Here is a 19838-nt window from a genome sequence, read left to right on the forward strand (position 1 = left end):
ATTTCTATAAACTAGTAACAGCATTTCATGATTAATATTCATAAATTAACATTCTTAAAACATGACAGGAGAATAAGCACTTGTACCCCTTTAAATCACATGTAGTTCCCTTTCAAACATTGACATGTTGCACAATGAGATGTAAGCATGGGATAAAGTGTACATTCCTATACCTCTGTCTATAAAATATATATTTTTATTAGCAATATATCTTTTTATTAGCATTTCTGTAATCTAGTAACAGCAGTAGTAACAAGTTAAATGTCGTATTATATTAAATGACAGCAGTCATTTGTATGAGACTATTTTATAATTATTTTAGCTAGCTATTTGGGCGTTACACTACTTATTTTCTAAGTGATTTGACCCACTTGCAATGAAAATAACAAAAATATATGTTTTGTATGAGCTATGTATTGGTATTATATATCTGGTGGGGGTCCTACTTTGGAAATAACTTGTACCCCTCTAAATCCCATTTAGTTCCCTTTAAAACATTCACATGTTGCACAATGAGATGTAAGCATGGGATAAAGTGTACATTCCTGTAAGTTTGTCTGTAAACTATATCTTTTTTATTAGCATTTCTATAAACTAGTAACAGCATTTCACGATTAATATTCATAAATTAACATTCTTAAAACATGACAGGAGAATAAGCACTTGTACCCCTTTAAATCACATGTAGTTCCCTTTAAAACATTGACATGTTGCACAATGAGATGTAAGCATGGGATAAAGTGTACATTCCTATACCTCTGTCTATAAAATATATATTTTTATTGGCAATATATCTTTTTATTAGCATTTCTGTAATCTAGTAACAGCAGTAGTAACAAGTTAAATGTCGTATTATATTAAATGACAGCAGTCATTTGTATGAGACTATTTTATAATTATTTTAGCTAGCTATTTGGGCGTTACACTACTTATTTTCTAAGTGATTTGACCCACTTGCAATGAAAATAACAAAAATATATGTTTTGTATGAGCTATGTATTGGTATTATATATATGGTGGGGGTCCTACTTTGGAAATAACTTGTACCCCTCTAAATCCCATTTAGTTCCCTTTAAAACATTCACATGTTGCACAATGAGATGTAAGCATGGGATAAAGTGTACATTCCTGTAAGTTTGTCTGTAAACTATATCTTTTTTATTAGCATTTCTATAAACTAGTAACAGCATTTCACGATTAATATTCATAAATTAACATTCTTAAAACATGACAGGAGAATAATCACTCGTACCCCTTTAAATCACATGTAGTTCCCTTTAAAACATTGACATGTTGCACAATGAGATGTAAGCATGGGATAAAGTGTACATTCCTATACCTCTGTCTATAAAATATATATTTTTATTAGCAATATATCTTTTTATTAGCATTTCTGTAATCTAGTAACAGCAGTAGTAACAAGTTAAATGTCGTATTATATTAAATGACAGCAGTCATTTGTATGAGACTATTTTATAATTATTTTAGCTAGCTATTTGGGCGTTACACTACTTATTTTCTAAGTGATTTGACCCACTTGCAATGAAAATAACAAAAATATATGTTTTGTATGAGCTATGTATTGGTATTATATATCTGGTGGGGGTCCTACTTTGGAAATAACTTGTACCCCTCTAAATCCCATTTAGTTCCCTTTAAAACATTCACATGTTGCACAATGAGATGTAAGCATGGGATAAAGTGTACATTCCTGTAAGTTTGTCTGTAAACTATATCTTTTTTATTAGCATTTCTATAAACTAGTAACAGCATTTCACGATTAATATTCATAAATTAACATTCTTAAAACATGACAGGAGAATAAGCACTTGTACCCCTTTAAATCACATGTAGTTCCCTTTAAAACATTGACATGTTGCACAATGAGATGTAAGCATGGGATAAAGTGTACATTCCTATACCTCTGTCTATAAAATATATATTTTTATTAGCAATATATCTTTTTATTAGCATTTCTGTAATCTAGTAACAGCAGTAGTAACAAGTTAAATGTCGTATTATATTAAATGACAGCAGTCATTTGTATGAGACTATTTTATAATTATTTTAGCTAGCTATTTGGGCGCTACACTACTTATTTTCTAAGTGATTTGACCCACTTGCAATGAAAATAACAAAAATATATGTTTTGTATGAGCTATGTATTGGTATTATATATCTGGTGGGGGTCCTACTTTGGAAATAACTTGTACCCCTCTAAATCCCATTTAGTTCCCTTTAAAACATTCACATGTTGCACAATGAGATGTAAGCATGGGATAAAGTGTACATTCCTGTAAGTTTGTCTGTAAACTATATCTTTTTTATTAGCATTTCTATAAACTAGTAACAGCATTTCACGATTAATATTCATAAATTAACATTCTTAAAACATGACAGGAGAATAAGCACTTGTACCCCTTTAAATCACATGTAGTTCCCTTTAAAACATTGACATGTTGCACAATGAGATGTAAGCATGGGATAAAGTGTACATTCCTATACCTCTGTCTATAAAATATATATTTTTATTAGCAATATATCTTTTTATTAGCATTTCTGTAATCTCGTAACAGCAGTAGTAACAAGTTAAATGTCGTATTATATTAAATGACAGCAGTCATTTGTATGAGACTATTTTATAATTATTTTAGCTAGCTATTTGGGCGTTACACTACTTATTTTCTAAGTGATTTGACCCACTTGCAATGAAAATAACAAAAATATATGTTTTGTATGAGCTATGTATTAGTATTATATATCTGGTGGGGGTCCTACTTTGGAAATAACTTGTACCCCTCTAAATCCCATTTAGTTCCCTTTAAAACATTCACATGTTGCACAATGAGATGTAAGCATGGGATAAAGTGTACATTCCTGTAACTTTGTCGGTAAAATATAACTTTTTATTAGAATTTCTGTAATCTAGTAACAGCATTTCACGATTAATATTCATAAATTAACATTCTTAATACATGACAGGAGAATAAGCACATATGGTAACGACATGGAATTACACTTTATAAGTGCCTTATGTTAGTGCAGGTGAGAGACAGCGAGTGGCTGCTGTTGATATGACAGATGACAAAGAGTAGGTATTTGGCCTGGTTAGGCCGGCGGAAAATGACCAGTTTTTGGTGTGGTTACGGCCAACAATAAACAGTTTTCCTCAAGTGATCGATTCCTGTCCTCCTTAAAGCATCTCGACAGACGTTAGAATAAGACGCGTGAGCAGTGCGCAGGTGCGCACCTTAGAGGGAACGTTGGTCACAAATATGAGGCTGGTGTCAAAGATGAACGACTACAGTATTCGGGCTCCGTCCAAAATGTCTCTTAAGAAAGTAAAAAGTTGCTTTTCGGCATTCTTAAAAGACGTTGAAACAACTATTAGTGTGTTCAATTATGTTGTAGCGTGAAAAAAACATCACATGATTGGGACCAACGTTCCCTCTAACGTTGGTCATAACGTCGACATAAATCGATGGAATTTATGTCGATGGACATAAATTCCATCGATCACTTTATTGAGCTAAACTAGGCTGACCATATTCTGAAATCCCAAAAAGAGGACACATATATGCGTGCCAAGGCGCGCAGCACGCCAAGGCCGGGGTCTAGTTGAAAATTTGCCAATGATACTCGAACTTGCTTTATAAATAATATATTTATTTAAATAAAGCATTTTTTCTCCTCTGTTGACAGCAGTGTTGGCGCTAGGAATTTTCAAAATGGGGTCCTAGGGACTCCATCAAGACATAAAAATGGGGTCCCATAGTAAATTTTTGGGGTCCCACTTTTTTGTAAGTGTTTTGAAAAAAAATGTATAAACGTATGCATTATCCTGTTATATCTCACATTCCATATTGTGTTTTGGAAAAAGGTTGTCAGAAACGTTACTTAATTCAATAAAAAAAATAAAAAATAAAAAAATAAAAATGTGTATACATACAGGTAAAAGCCAGTAAATTAGAATATTTTGAAAAACTTGATTTATTTCAGTAATTGCATTCAAAAGGTGTAACTTGTACATTATATTTATTCATTGCACACAGACTGATGCATTCAAATGTTTATTTCATTTAATTTTGATGATTTGATGTGGCAACAAATGAAAATCCAAAATTCCGTGTGTCACAAAATTAGAATATTACTTAAGGCTAATACAAAAAAGGGATTTTTAGAAATGTTGGCCAACTGAAAAGTATGAAAATGAAAAATATGAGCATGTACAATACTCAATACTTGGTTGGAGCTCCTTTTGCCTCAATTACTGCGTTAATGCGGCGTGGCATGGAGTCGATGAGTTTCTGGCACTGCTCAGGTGTTATGAGAGCCCAGGTTGCTCTGATAGTGGCCTTCAACTCTTCTGCGTTTTTGGGTCTGGCATTCTACATCTTCCTTTTCACAATACCCCACAGATTTTCTATGGGGCTAAGGTCAGGGGAGTTGGCGGGCCAATTTAGAACAGAAATACCATGGTCCGTAAACCAGGCACGGGTAGATTTTGCGCTGTGTGCAGGCGCCAAGTCCTGTTGGAACTTGAAATCTCCATCTCCATAGAGCAGGTCAGCAGCAGGAAGCATAAAGTGCTCTAAAACTTGCTGGTAGACGGCTGCGTTGACCCTGGATCTCAGGAAACAGAGTGGACCGACACCAGCAGATGACATGGCACCCCAAACCATCACCCAACCATGCAAATTTTGCATTTCCTTTGGAAATCGAGGTCCCAGAGTCTGGAGGAAGACAGGAGAGGCACAGGATCCACGTTGCCTGAAGTCTAGTGTAAAGTTTCCACCATCAGTGATGGTTTGGGGTGCCATGTCATCTGCTGGTGTCGGTCCACTCTGTTTCCTGAGATCCAGGGTCAACGCAGCCGTCTACCAGCAAGTTTTAGAGCACTTCATGCTTCCTGCTGCTGACCTGCTCTATGGAGATGGAGATTTCAAGTTCCAACAGGACTTGGCGCCTGCACACAGCGCAAAATCTACCCGTGCCTGGTTTACGGACCATGGTATTTCTGTTCTAAATTGGCCCGCCAACTCCCCTGACCTTAGCCCCATAGAAAATCTGTGGGGTATTGTGAAAAGGAAGATGCAGAATGCCAGACCCAAAAACGCAGAAGAGTTGAAGGCCACTATCAGAGCAAGCTGGGCTCTCATAACACCTGAGCAGTGCCAGAAACTCATCGACTCCATGCCACGCCGCATTAACGCAGTAATTGAGGCAAAAGGAGCTCCAACCAAGTATTGAGTATTGTACATGCTCATATTTTTCATTTTCATACTTTTCAGTTGGCCAACATTTCTAAAAATCCCTTTTTTGTATTAGCCTTAAGTAATATTCTAATTTTGTGACACACGGAATTTTGGATTTTCATTTGTTGCCACTTCAAATCATCAAAATTAAATGAAATAAACATTTGAATGCATCAGTCTGTGTGCAATGAATAAATATAATGTACAAGTTACACCTTTTGAATGCAATTACTGAAATAAATCAAGTTTTTCAAAATATTCTAATTTACTGGCTTTTACCTGTATATAAATGTATTCAGTTATAAACATTCATTCACTTTCTTCTTTCCTTCATAGATCTGAACTTTACCACTGCTGGTAGTTTTTTCTATGTTTTTATTGAATAAGTTGTAAGTGTATTTATTTCAGTATAAAAGTGTAAAAAGTGTTTTGCTTCGGTCATGAAATGATGATAATGGTGTGCCAGGGCATACATACATTTTATATTTACCATTTAGTGGTCAATTTTACAAAATATGTACTGTACTGTTCAATCTACTAATAAAAGTCTCAATCAACCAATCAAAACTCTCCACTCCCTCGCTCTCTGGCTCTCTCTGTCTCTGCCCCTCCCTCACGAATGCTGTTGCGTGCGCACAACTTCACAATTTGCTTTGTTTTTAACCCTGAACGAACATTGATTTGAGGCATTTAAGAAATTCCGCCCGGAACAGCCCGAACAGCCCCGCAAAAGAGGACATGTCCGGGGAAAAGAGAATGTATGGTCAGTCTAGCTAAACTCGTTATTGTCGGTCATAAGAACATGACCAAAACATTGGTAAAAAACTTTCTATCGAGCAAAACTGGTCATTTTCTGCCGTACAAACCAGACCAAAACCAACATTGTCATCTGTCATATCAACAGCAGCCGCTCACTCTTTCTCACTTCGCCAGTGATGCGTTTACAGCCACACAAACAGTCGGACAACTCCAACATCACACAACGTGTAATTCCAGGTCGTTACACTATGATTTACCCATCAAATGTGTCCGACGCCGTGCACGTTTCTCCATGAATGCACACCGGAATTGTAATTATGAAGCTAGGGTAGGATTTTCAACATTGGGCAAAACTTGTTAGGTTTTTTTTGTATGCTAACATGTAGACTAGCAAGGGATTCCCCACAAATAAAGAGATCTAATTTGCGACTTTTTGTACCTCAGAAAGGCTAAAACACTAAATCTTGACGACCAAAGAGAATAAACTTCATAAAAAAACAAGCAGGTTTAACTTAATTAGTTGCATGTATGATTAACTAGTAAACACCACGAATGTAAAATCGTTACAACTGTGTATCAATTATCGGTTTAAGCTCAAATTTTGTAGACTTTATATATACACGTAAGGTACGGTACTGTGAAATATTGTGATTTTTATCAAAAATTCTATAAATTAATTTAGAAAAATGTTAATATTTAAAAGAACTGATACAATAATGATTGTATTTGTTGTGGATTTCATTTTCTATTGGCGAATGTATTACTTAGTTATTATTTTTGTCAAGACTTGGTCTTTGGAGTTTGCTTTTCCGGGATGCAACGGAAAGTTGGCACGGGCGAGACGGGAATGACTGGTGAGGGCGGTCGTGCTGGAGGCTGTGGCCTGACAGGTCGGTAGACTGGTGGTGGCGGCCGTGAGGGAGGCTGTGGCTTGACAGGTCGGAAGACTGGTGGTGGCGGCCGTGCTGGAGGCTGTGGCTTGGCATGGTGATGCCGAGCCACCCCACCAACACAGCTCCCGACCCCAGCCCCCCCCTCAAGGGGCGGATACCAGACGCGCTCCCTGCGGTCTGGAACTCTCTGTAGGGGTGGGCGGAGGAGGGCAGAAACTTCCCCATTAAATTGTCCAAATTGTTTTGTTTTTTTATCCCCCACCTGGGGTTGTGTGGGCGGAAAAAAAGAAAAAAATTGTGACGGGGGCGGGACTTTAGTCTTGGGGGGCGGGGCATGAGTCTTGGGGGGCGGGGCATGAAATATGGGACGTGGCTTGGACTGATTAGACCTCCATCCATCCATTTTCTACCGCTTATTCCCTTTGGGGTCGCGGGGGGTGCTGGAGCCTATCTCAGCTACAATCGGGCGGAAGGCGGGGTACACCCTGGACAAGTCGCCACCTCATCGCAAGGCCAACACAGATAGACGGACAACATTCACACTCACATTCACACACTAGGGCCAATTTTAGTGTTGCCAATCAACTTATCCCCAGGTGCATGTCTTTGGAAGTGGGAGGAAGCCGGAGTACCCGGAGGGAACCCACGCAGTCACGGGGAGAACATGCAAACTCCACACAGAAAGATCCCGAGCCCGGGATTGAACCCAAGACTCTGATCTCTAAAAACATGTTTTGATAATGATTTATCAAAGTCATGCCATTAGTGTCTTTTGTTGGAGGCGGGTGTTCAAAAGAAAAAGAGTTGAAAAAAAAATCCTGGGCTGTGATGTCATCCTGGGGAAGCCGGGCAGACTGCTGCTTGCTTCCGCCCGGAGGGGGCGGGGCTTGTGGGAGCGGCGTGTCCTGCTGGCTCGGGGAAGTCTTTCCTGGCGTCCCTCGCCTTTGGCGGCGCTTCCGTGGCTGAGGTGACGTACCGATCGGCACCAACTTGCCTCCATTCCCCCACATCATCCCCCTGCGCTCCCTGGGGGAAAAGCGCAGCGTCTCTGCCTCCATGGCGCGCAGCACCTCCCAAGAAGCCTCATCCAAATTGTCCAAATCGGCCAACTTACGTGCGGAAAAGCGGGTCTGCTGACGACCTACTGTCTAGACTTGGTCTTTGGAGTTTGCTTTTCCGGGATGCAACGGAAAGTTGGCACGGGCGAGACGGGAATGACTGGTGAGGGCGGTCGTGCTGGAGGCTGTGGCTTGACAGGTCGGTAGACTGGTGGTGGCGGCCGTGAGGGAGGCTGTGGCTTGACAGGTCGGAAGACTGGTGGTGGCGGCTGTGCTGGAGGCTGTGGCTTGGCATGGTGATGCCGAGCCACCCCACCAACACAGCTCCCGACCCCAGCCCCCCCCTCAAGGGGCGGATACCAGACGCGCTCCCTGCGGTCTGGAACTCTCTGTAGGGGTGGGCGGAGGAGGGCAGAAACTTCCCCATTAAATTGTCCAAATTGTTTTGTTTTTTTATCCCCCACCTGGGGTTGTGTGGGCGGAAAAAAGAAAAAAATTGTGACGGGGGCGGGACTTGAGTCTTGGGGGCCGGGGCATGAGTCTTGGGGGGCGGGGCATGAAATATGGGACGTGGCTTGGACTGATTAGACCTGATCTCTAAAAACATGTTTTGATAATGATTTATCAAAGTCATGCCATTAGTGTCTTTTGTTGGAGGCGGGTGTTCAAAAGAAAAAGAGTTGAAAAAAAAATCCTGGGCTGTGATGTCATCCTGGGGAAGCCGGGCAGACTGCTGCTTGCTTCCGCCCGGAGGGGGCGGGGCTCGTGGGAGCGGCGTGTCCTGCTGGCTCGCGGAAGTCTTTCCTGGCGTCCCTCGCCTTTGGCGGCGCTTCCGTGGCTGAGGTGACGTACCGATCGGCACCAACTTGCCTCCATTCCCCCACATCATCCCCCTGCGCTCCCTGGGGGAAAAGCGCAGTGTCTCTGCCTCCATGGCGCGCAGCACCTCCCAAGAAGCCTCATCCAAATTGTCCAAATCGGCCAACTTACGTGCGGAAAAGCGGGTCTGCTGACGACCTACTGTCTAGACTTGGTCTTTGGAGTTTGCTTTTCCGGGATGCAACGGAAAGTTGGCACGGGCGAGACGGGAATGACTGGTGAGGGCGGTCGTGCTGGAGGCTGTGGCTTGACAGGTCGGTAGACTGGTGGTGGCGGCCGTGAGGGAGGCTGTGGCTTGACAGGTCGGAAGACTGGTGGTGGCGGCCGTGCTGGAGGCTGTGGCTTGGCATGGTGATGCCGAGCCACCCCACCAACACAGCTCCCGACCCCATGCGAGGTCGTCAGAAAGACAAACTGAAAAACACTGAACTTAAATACTACAGACATGATTAACGAAAACAGGTGCGTGACTCAAGACGTGAAACAGGTGCGTGACGTGACAGGTGAAAACTAATGGTTGCTATGGTGACCAGACAAGGGAGTGAAAAGACAGAAACTAAACAAAACATGACTTAAAACAAAACATGATAATACAGACATGCCAATTTTAGTGGTATTATTGAAGTATTTAAATTACTCTTATATTCAACATGCATGTCACAAAAATCAGTAAAAAAAAATTAAAAAGCGTTGTTTTGTTCGGACAAAGTTGTTGGTTTTTTTCTTAAGTAGGGGTTTGATTAGGGGTTTGTTCTAGGCGCAGTCAAGGCGTTGAGGGGATCCGGTTTGGTGGCTGCAGGATTAGTTCTCTGCTTTTTGCAGATGATGTGGTCCTGATGGCTTCATCTGGCCAGGATCTTCAGCTCTCACTGGATCGGTTCGCAGCCGAGTGTGAAGCGACTGGGATGAGAATCAGCACCTCCAAGTCTGAGTCCATGGTTCTCGCCCGGAAAATGGTGGAGTGCCATCTCCGGGTTGGGGAGGAGATCCTGCCCGAAGTGGAGGAGTTCAAGTACCTAGGAGTCTTGTTCACGAGTGAGGGAAGTGTGGATCGTGAGATCGACAGGCGGATCGGTGCGGCGTCTTCAGTAATGCGGACGCTGTATCGATCCGTTGTGGTGAAGAAGGAGCTGAGCCGGAAGGCAAAGCTCTCAATTTACCAGTCGATCTACGTTCCCATCCTCACCTATGGTCATGAGCTTTGGGTTATGACCAAAAGGACAAGATCATGGGTACAAGCGGCCGAAATGAGTTTCCTCCGCCGGGTGGCGGGGCTCTCCCTTAGAGATAGGGTGAGAAGCTCTGTCATCCGGGAGGAGCTCAAAGTAAAGCCGCTGCTCCTCCACATCGAGAGGAGCCAGATGAGGTGGTTCGGGCATCTGGTCAGGATGCCACCTGAACGCCTCCCTAGGAAGGTGTTTAGGGCACGTCCAACCGGTAGGAGGCCACGGGGAAGACCCAGGACACGTTGGGAAGACTATGTCTCCCGGCTGGCCTGGGAACGCCTCGGGATCCCCCGGGAAGAGCTGGACGAAGTGGCTGGGGAGAGGAGAGTCTGGGCTTTCCTGCATAGGCTGCTGCCCCCGCGACCCGACCTCGGATAAGCGGAAGAAAATGAATGGATGGATGGATGGGTTTGTTTACAGTTTAAGCACCAGCGCCGTTTGAAAAGTACGGATTTGGCGCTGGTATCGGAAAACGATACCCAGCCTTTCTTTCTCTCGAGGAAAAGAAACTGCCTAAGAAACGTTGTGCACACCTTGATGTAGGATATTAAAACCCATTAGGCCTCACCTTCATTACACAGTTAAGCATTTTAATTGATTTAACTTGGACTTAAAAAAACGTGCTGAACAATTATCAGATGAATTAAAAACTCACTTGCCTAATTGGTCACACTGTGGAGAAGGTATCAGGCATGTGGTTTTTCCGTCTATAGTCGGAAATGCGATTTTCTTATTTAAACAGGGACAGCAGGTCCATTCTATGTGTCATACTTGATCATTTCGCGATATTGCCATATTTTTGCTGAAAGGATTTAGTAGAGAACATCGACGATAAAGTTTGCAACTTTTGGTCGCTGATAAAAAAGCCTTGCCTGTACCGGAAGTAGCAGACGAGTAGCGTGACGTCACAGGTTGTGGAGCTCCTCACATCTGCACATTGTTTACAATCATGGCCACCAGCAGCGAGAGCGATTTGTGACTGAGAAAGCGACGATTTCCCCATTAATTTGAGCGAGGATGAAAGATTTGTGGATGAGGAAAGTGAGAGTGAAGGACTAGAGGGCAGTGGGAGCGATTCAGATAGGGAAGATGCTGTGAGAGGCGGGTGGGACCTGATATTCAGCTGGGAATGACTAAAACAGTAAATAAACACAAGACATATATATACTCTATTAGCCACAACACAACCAGGCTTATATTTAATATGCCACAAATTAATCCCGCATAACAAACCCCTCCCCCCTCCCGTCCATATAACCCGCCAATACAACTCAAACACCTGCACAACACACTCAATCCCACAGCCCAGAGTACCGTTCACCTCCCCAAAGTTCATACAGCACATACATTTCCCCAAAGTCCCCAAAGTTACGTACGTGACATGCACGTAGCGGCACGCACGTACGGGCAAGCGATCAAATGTTTGGAAGCCGCAGCTGCATGCGTACTCACGGTACCGCGTCTGCGTATCCAACTCAAAGTCCTCCTGGTAAGAGTCTCTGTTGTCCCAGTTCTCCACAGGCCAATGGTAAAGCTTGACTGTCATCTTTCGGGAATGTAAACAATGAAAAAAAAAACGGCTGTGTTTGTGTTGCTGCAGCCGCCCGCAATACACCGCTTCCCACCTCCAGCTTTCTTCTTTGCCGTCTCCATTGTTCATTGAACAAATTGCAAAAGATTCACCAACACAGATGTCCAGAATACTGTGGAATTTTGCGATGAAAACAGACGACTTAATAGCTGGCCACCATGCTGTCCCAAAATGTCCTCTACAATCCGTGACGTCACGCGCTGACGTCATCATACAGAGACTTTTTCAGCAGGATATTTTGCGCGAAATATAAAATTGCACTTTAGTAAGCTAACCCGGCCGTATTGGCATGTGTTGCAATGTTAAGATTTCATCATTGATATATAAACTATCAGACTGCGTGGTCGGTAGTAGTGGGTTTCAGTAGGCCTTTAAGTTCAAATCACATGCCTGAATGATGAATAACCTTCACATTCCGGCTGTGTGTTTTATGAAAAGTAAAACAAATATTTGGAAGTACGCACAAAGTTTTTGTCTGTCGGGCCATCACAAATAAAGGAATGTAAGTCCAACACTAAATTGAGGTGTCTGTGGATTCTCCAGGACTTCCACGCCTTGCCGACTCCGACGGCGGCTGGGACTGCCTGCGGGCGGGCGACGCCTGCTCCGGCGATGACACCTGCAGCCCGCGACTGCGCACCCTGCGGCAGTGTGTGGCGGGCGACGGCAGCGTCAAGCTGGGGCCCGGAGCTCGCAACCAGTGCGAGAACGCCATGACGGCGCTGCTATCCACGCCGCTGCACGGCTGCCAGTGCAAGCGAGGTATGAAGAAGGAGAAAAACTGCCTGAGCATCTACTGGAGTCTGCATCAGTCGGTCCTGCACGGTAAGACACCAGATGTCAGCGTTCATCCCTGTTTAGTTAGCTGAACAGACAAACAATTACTGTAAAGAGAGCAAAGCAATAATGTAAACTGAACCACTGGCTTGCGCCGTTTTTGATTTTGCTTTGTTGGCTTTGTGTTTGTTTAATTCATTAGATGTATTAGATCATTCATTAAGTTGATCTTTATGATCTCTAAAGGATAATTATGGAGGTTAAGTTATGTCTTTTTTTTTGTTAAACTGATTTTTCTTTTAAATCAATTTAAGCTGACAATTTCACTGAAAAAAATGTTGTGTCCTAAAATTTAGTCTAAAAAAATTCGGTTTGTAAAAATTCAGTATAAAAAATTTTAATGTAAGAAAATTTAGTGTCAAAAAATTTGCTGCTCCATAAATACAAGACTCAATTCCGGTAAATTAAGACAGAAGCAATTGATCCTGTCTCTAAACTAGCCAATGAGGTGTCAAGTTTGAAGTCACGTGACACATGTCTTGCAAAACAGCATAAAAAAGGCAGTTAACTGAGCGACCTGAGCATAATACAACATAAGTAACATATCTATGCGGCCCGCTGGAAGTTTTCAAACTATAAAAATTATTTTTACACACTGAATTTTTTTTTTACACTGAATTTTTATACACTGATTTTTTTTTACACTGATTTTTTATACACTGATTTTTTTTACAATGATTTTTTTTACACTGATTTGTTTTTACACTGAATTTTAATACACTGATTTTTTTTTTACACTGATTTTTTATACACTGATTTTTTTTTTTACACTGATTTTTTATACACTGATTTTTTTACACTGATTTTTTTATACACTGGTTTTTTTTACACTGATTTTTTTTTTACACTGAATTTTTATACGCTGATTTTTTTTTACACTGATTTTTTATACACTGATTTTTTTACACTGATTTTTTATAAACTGAATTTTTCAATCAATCAATCAATCAATCAATCAATGTTTATTTATATAGCCCTAAATCACAAGTGTCTCAAAGGGCTGCACAAGCCACAACGACATCCTCGGTACAGAGCCCACATAAGGGCAAGGAAAAACTCACCCCAGTGGGACGTCGATGTGAATGACTATGAGAAACATTGGAGAGGACCGCATATGTGGGTAACCCCCCCCCCCCCTCTAGGGGAGACCGAATACAAAGGATGTCGAGTAGGTCTGACATAATATTGTGAGAGTCCAGTCCATAGTGGGGCCAGCAGGACACCATCCTGAGCGGAGACAAGTCAGCAGCGCAGAGATGTTCCCAACCGATGCACAGGCGAGCGGTCCACCCCGGGTCCCGACTCTGGACAGTCAGCACTTCATCCATGGCCACCGGACCTGTGCCCCCCCCCCCCTCCACAAGGGAGAGGGGAGCAGAGGAGAAAAGAAAAGAAACGGCAGATCAACTGGTCTAAAAAGGGGGTCTATTTAAAGGCTAGAGTATACAAATGAGTTTTAAGATGGGACTTAAATGCTTCTACTGAGGTAGCATCTCTAATTGTTACCGGGAGGGCATTCCATAGTACTGGAGCCCGAATAGAAAACGCTCTATAGCCCGCAGACTTTTTTTGGCTCTGGGAATCACTAATAAGCCGGAGTTCTTTGAACGCAGATTTCTTGCCGGGACATATGGTACAATGCAATCGACAAGATAGGACGGAGCTAGACCGTGTAGTATTTTATACGTAAGTAGTAAAACCTTAAAGTCACATCTTAAGTGCACAGGAAGCCAGTGCAGGTGAGCCAGTATAGGCGTAATATGATCAAACTTTCTTGTTCTTGTCAAAAGTCTAGCAGCCGCATTTTGTACCAACTGTAATCTTTTAATGCTAGACATAGGGAGACCCGAAAATAATACGTTACAGTAATCGAGACGAGACGTAACAAACGCATGAATAATGATCTCAGCGTCGCTAGTGGATAAAATAGAACGAATTTTAGCGATATTACGGAGATGAAAGAAGGCCGTTTTAGTAACACTCTTAATGTGTGATTCAAACGAGAGAGTTGGGTCGAAGATAATACCCAGATTCTTTACTGATTCGCCTTGTGTAATTGTTTGGTTGTCAAATGTTAAGGTGGTATTATTAAATAAATGTCGGTGTTTAGCAGGACCGATAATCAGCATTTCCGTTTTCTTGGCGTTGAGTTGCAAGAAGTTTGCGGACATCCATTGTTTAATTTCATTAAGACACGCCTCCAGCTGACTACAGTCCGGCGTGTTGGACAGCTTTAGGGGCATGTAGAGTTGGGTGTCATCAGCATAACAGTGAAAGCTAACACCGTATTTGCGTATGATGTCACCTCGCTGCAGCATGTAAATACTAAAGAGTGCAGGGCCAAGAACCGAACCCTGAGGAACTCCGCACGTTACCTTAACATAGTCCGAGGTCACATTATTATGGGAGACGCACTGCATCCTGTCAGTAAGATAAGAGTTAAACCACGACAAGGCTAAGTCTGACATACCAATACGTGTTTTGATACGCTCTAATAAAATATTATGATCGACGGTATGGAAAGCAGCGCTAAGATCAAGAAGCAACAACATGGATGACGCATCAGAATCCATCGTTAGCAGTAGATCATTAGTCATTTTTGCGAGGGCTGTCTCCGTAGAGTGATTTGCCCTGAAACCGGATTGAAAAGGTTCACAGAGATTGTTAGACACTAAGTGTTCATTTAGCTGCTGTGCGACAATTTTTTGAGGATTTTCGAAATAAAGGGAAGGTGGGACACCGGTCGGTAGTTTACCATGAGGTCAGGATCAAGGTTAGGTCTTTTGAGCAGAGGATGAATAACCGCTTTCTTGAATGCTAGGGGAACAGTGCCAGAGGAAAGTGATAAGTTTATAATATTTAGCACTGAAGGACCTAATAATACAAAAAGCTCCTTGATAAGTTTCCCAGGAAGTGGGTCAAGTAAACATGTTGTTTGTTTTATCCCACTTACACGCTGTAATAGTTCCTCTAATGTTATTTCATCAAAAAGAGAGAGACTATTTTGTATTGCAGTATCCGTCGTATATACAGTCGTATCTGTGTTAATAGAACCCAGTTGTAGCTGGGATGCGTTGTCTTTAATCTCCTTTCTAATGAGTTCAATTTTCATATTAAAGAAATTCATAAAGTCATCTGCCGAGTGGGTGGAGCTATTGGGAGGAGTCCCTTGTTGGGTTAGCGATGCTACTGTACTAAACAAAAATTTAGGGTCGTTTTTGTTGAGGCGGATGAGATTTGAGTAATATTTAGCTTTAGCTAAGGTAAGCATGCGTTTATACGATATTAAACTATCACTCCATGCCTGATGGAAAACCTCATTTGCGTTCCAACTTTCTACATGATAATTTATGAGCTCTAGTTTCTTCTGTAAACCATGGGGTGCGCCTTTTAGGGGCCCTTTTTTGTTTTAGCGGTGCTATACTATCAATGGTTTCGCGCAGGGCATTGTCAAAGTTGTTAGTGAGGTTATCAATAGAGCCAACATAATTTGGGAATGGTGCCATTACCGAAGGTAGTAGGCCAGCAAGAGTCATCGTTGTGGCAGCATAAATGTTGCGGCTGCTATAGCAGTTATTATTATTATTAGCTTGTTGACAATGAGTCAGAACTTCAAATTTTATAAGGTAATGATCGGACATTACTTTAGTATACGGGAGTACCATAACTTTGGAGGTGGTGACACCCCTGACCAGCACTAGATCTAGACCGTTGCGATTCGTAGGTTCATTTATTATTTATGTAAGACCACAGCTATCAATTATAGTCTGGAGCGCCACGCACTGAGGGTCCGATGGGGTATTCATATGGATATTAAAGTCCCCCATTATGATTATATTGTCGGCGTGCGTCACTAGATCAGCAACGAACTCTGAGAATTCATTGATAAAGTCCGAGTAGGGCCCCGGGGGGCGGTAGATAACAGCCAGGTCGAGAGGCAGCGGTGCGACAGACCTCATAGTAAGCACCTCAAACGATTTGTATTTATTATTTAGGTTAGGGGTAAGGTTAAAGTTTTCATTGTATATTAGTGCGACCCCCCCACCCCTTTTGAGGGGACGGGCAATATGTGCATTCGTATAGTTAGGAGGAGATGCCTCATTTAGCGCCAAAAAATCGTCTGGTTTGAGCCAGGTTTCGCTAAGACCAATGACGTTAAGATTGTTGTCTCTAATGACCTCATTAACTAATAACGTTTTGGGAGACAATGATCTTATGTTTAAAAAGCCCATATTATAAGTATTGGGCTGTTTTGACGAGTTTTTGTTAAAATTATCTGTAGTAGCAATATTAATAATGTTGCGTTTATTATACGTAGTGCACTTTAAATAGTTTCGACCATATCTAGGAATTGATGTGACGGGAATTTTCAGATTGTTTGCTTGATGCTGCGATAAACTGAACGCATCATAATTTGCCACCTCAGTAGAATGCATATCTACCTCTGACACATTCACAACAGAAAAAACATTATGTGAGTTGTGTGTTATTCTAAGAAAATTGCTATGCGTACAGGAATTATCCAGCCTGGCGCTGGCTAGTTCTAGATTAACTGACTCCTCACCCGGACTAGCAGGCTCTGTAATTGCCTGTGACCGGGCTTGCTCTAGTGTAGTTAGTCAAATGTGACTTAAACAGTAGTCTATGTTTTTAGGCAGGATGATGGCGCCTTCCTGGTTAGGGTGAAGGCCGTCCCTCATCAGCAAGCCTGGTTTGCCCCAGAAAGAGGGCCAATTATCAATAAAAATTAGTCCCTGTTGTCTACAGAAGCTAGCCAGCCACTTGTTAAGCGAGACTAATCTGCTATATCTCTCATCATTGCCTCTCGCAGGCAGGGGGCCAGAGACAATTACTCGATGCCTGGACATCTTTCTAGCGAGATCACAAGTCCTGGCTATGTTTCTCTTTGTAATCTCTGACTGTCTCATCCTAGTGTCATTGGAGCCAACGTGTACAACTATATTCGCATAACTAGTGGTGCGATTAACCTGTCGTACGTGTTTACTAGGCCTGTTGCGAGTTAGCTCCCTAAGATTAGCTTCAATGTCAGGTGCTCTGGCCCCAGGAATACACTTAATTGTGGCTGGTTTGCTAAGCTTTATGTTGCGGGTGATGGAGTTCCCTATGACTAAGGTGTGGTGCCCGGTAGACTGGGGTGTAGGACTAGCTAAAGAGCTAAATCTATTATGCGTCTCAACCGGTACATCGTAGCTTGTAGGCCGCTTAGGACTACTACAGGCTGGGCTAGTTAGCTCGCTACAGGTAACGCTAGCAGATGTGTCCGCAACATCTAAAGTTACGAGATTACTCTGCTCTAACTGGCGGACACGGCCCTCTAGCAGAGCCAGCCTCTCCGTGAGTAAGGTGCAAGACGCGCAGGAAGTCATACTCACGGTGTTTTCTGTCACCGAGTGAAGTTCCTGCTGTCTTCTGGGAAGTCCTGGTCACGGTGTGCGGGGAGCCGCTTCCTTCCGACCGACGACCGGCGCCGCCTTTCTCCGCGCTAGCTTCGTTAGTTTAGCAGCTAGCAGCTAGCTAGCTGCGGGAGGGGTGGTGAGACAGAGATCGGGTGATTTGCAAGTTAAATAGTACTACTAAATATGTTTAGGAAGTAGTAAAGAAAGCTGCAGAACAATTAAAAGCACACAAATAGAACGATACTTAGCTTTTTCGAAACAGCGAGCAGTCAGCGAGCAGTCACGCACGGTGAACCGGAACCGCAATTTTTCTACACTGATTTTTTTTACACTGATTTTTTTTTTACACTGAATTTTTATACACTGAATTTAAAAAAAAATCAGTTCACAGAATTAAAAATGCAAAAAATTCAGTTGCATAAATTCAGTGTTAAAAAAAAACTTACTTAATAAAGACACAAATTTGTTGCGTTCGGCGGGGGAAGGAGACGACACAACGACAGGATAAAGCTCAACAGGTTTATTGAGCTTGATTATGTGGTGGGGTGTCTATGCTACTAATGGTGTATTAGGCAAGACAATGTGAGGAATTAACAATGTAAATGTTACCAGGGTTTGTTGTTCATACGTGTTGGATGAATTGTCCAAAAATCCAGTGGGGCAAGGTAAGAAGGAAGTCCATAAACAGGCGAGAGGTCGGGAGCTGGAGAGAGGCGTCGAGGTCCGTCTCCAAGCGGGGGTTGAGGATCGAGGGAAGCAGTCCAAAATCCAGAGGGAAGTCCAGCTATTAAGTCCAGAGGCGTACAGCTGGAGACGGAAGGAATACTGCGGGGAACACAAAGGACATGTAAGACAAGGGCTGAGGGAAGCATAGAGAGCAGGTAATGAGAAGGGAAGCCAGAGACGTGATGCTTACTACGAAACAGTGAACTACGTTCTAGCACTGGATCTCAGCGTCCGCTGGTCTTTATGGCGTCGGCCCTCATTAGATCCAGGTGCGCTGATTGTTGGTTGCCCGCAGCAGTGCAGGCACGCGGTTGGATGCTGGAAAAACGAGCAAGGACGTGTCCGGGGGCGCTCCAAGCGGAGCTGCCAGCGACGCTTGCTGCGGAGGGAATGATGGTTTGCGCATGCGCAGTGACAGTCCCCCCTCTTTATGCGAGGCTCCTGACGAGCGGCGGGGAGTATCGGGGTTGGCACGGTAGAATTCCTTCAACAGGGAGGGGTCAGAAAGGTAGGAGGCCGGTACCCAAGCTCTGTCCTCCGGTCCATACCCCTCCCAGTCGACCAGGTATACAAACCCCTTACCTTGCCGACGGACCCTGAGGATCTCCCTGACCGTCCACACCGGGTCACCATTCTCCAGGATCCTTGGAGGGGGGAGCAGGGCCAGCGGGAGAGAGAGAGCTATATGCTACCGGCTTTATCTGAGACACGTGCACCACCGGGTGTCGCTTGACACAGGGTGGGAGAGCCAATCTTACAGATGCAGGGTTAATTCTGGCTTCAACAGGACATGGCCCGACATAACGCAGGGCCAATTTCTTTGATGGTACCTGGAAGTTGAGGTCCTTGGCACGCTACATTGCCAGTTGTCCGGGTTGATAAGATGGTGCTGGGATGCATCCTTTCCGTGGCCCTCTCCAGTGCAGCACGGGCGGATCTCCACACCCTCTGACACCGCTTGATGTGGGCTCTTGTAGATGGAACTGAGGCCTCTCTCTCCTGTTGAGGAAACATGGGTGGTTGGTAGCCAAGGGAACACTCGAAAGGTGATATGCCGGTAGCGGAGCTCCTTATGGAGTTGTAGGCATATTTGACCCAGGGTAGGAACTTGCTCCATGCTGCTTCACAACGTGTAGCGGGAGGAGGTCAGCCGTCTTGGAAGAGAATGGAAGCTTGGGGAGAGGGACGAAATGTGCC

The 19838-nt window shown here is 43.3% G+C and overlaps 1 protein-coding gene across 1 annotated transcript in view; it reads left to right on the plus strand.

Moving 5' to 3' along the window:
* Positions 1-19838, plus strand: part of gfra4a (GDNF family receptor alpha 4a) — a 417079-nt gene that overhangs the window by 327205 nt on the left and 70036 nt on the right. Inside the window, exon 2 of the mRNA XM_061925146.1 lies at positions 12205-12486. Coding sequence (XP_061781130.1) covers positions 12205-12486 — 282 coding nt within the window. The remainder of the gene's footprint in view (positions 1-12204; positions 12487-19838) is intronic.

The sequence above is a fragment of the Nerophis lumbriciformis genome, linkage group LG29 (assembly GCF_033978685.3).
Source record: "Nerophis lumbriciformis linkage group LG29, RoL_Nlum_v2.1, whole genome shotgun sequence".
Lineage (NCBI taxonomy): Eukaryota > Metazoa > Chordata > Actinopteri > Syngnathiformes > Syngnathidae > Nerophis > Nerophis lumbriciformis.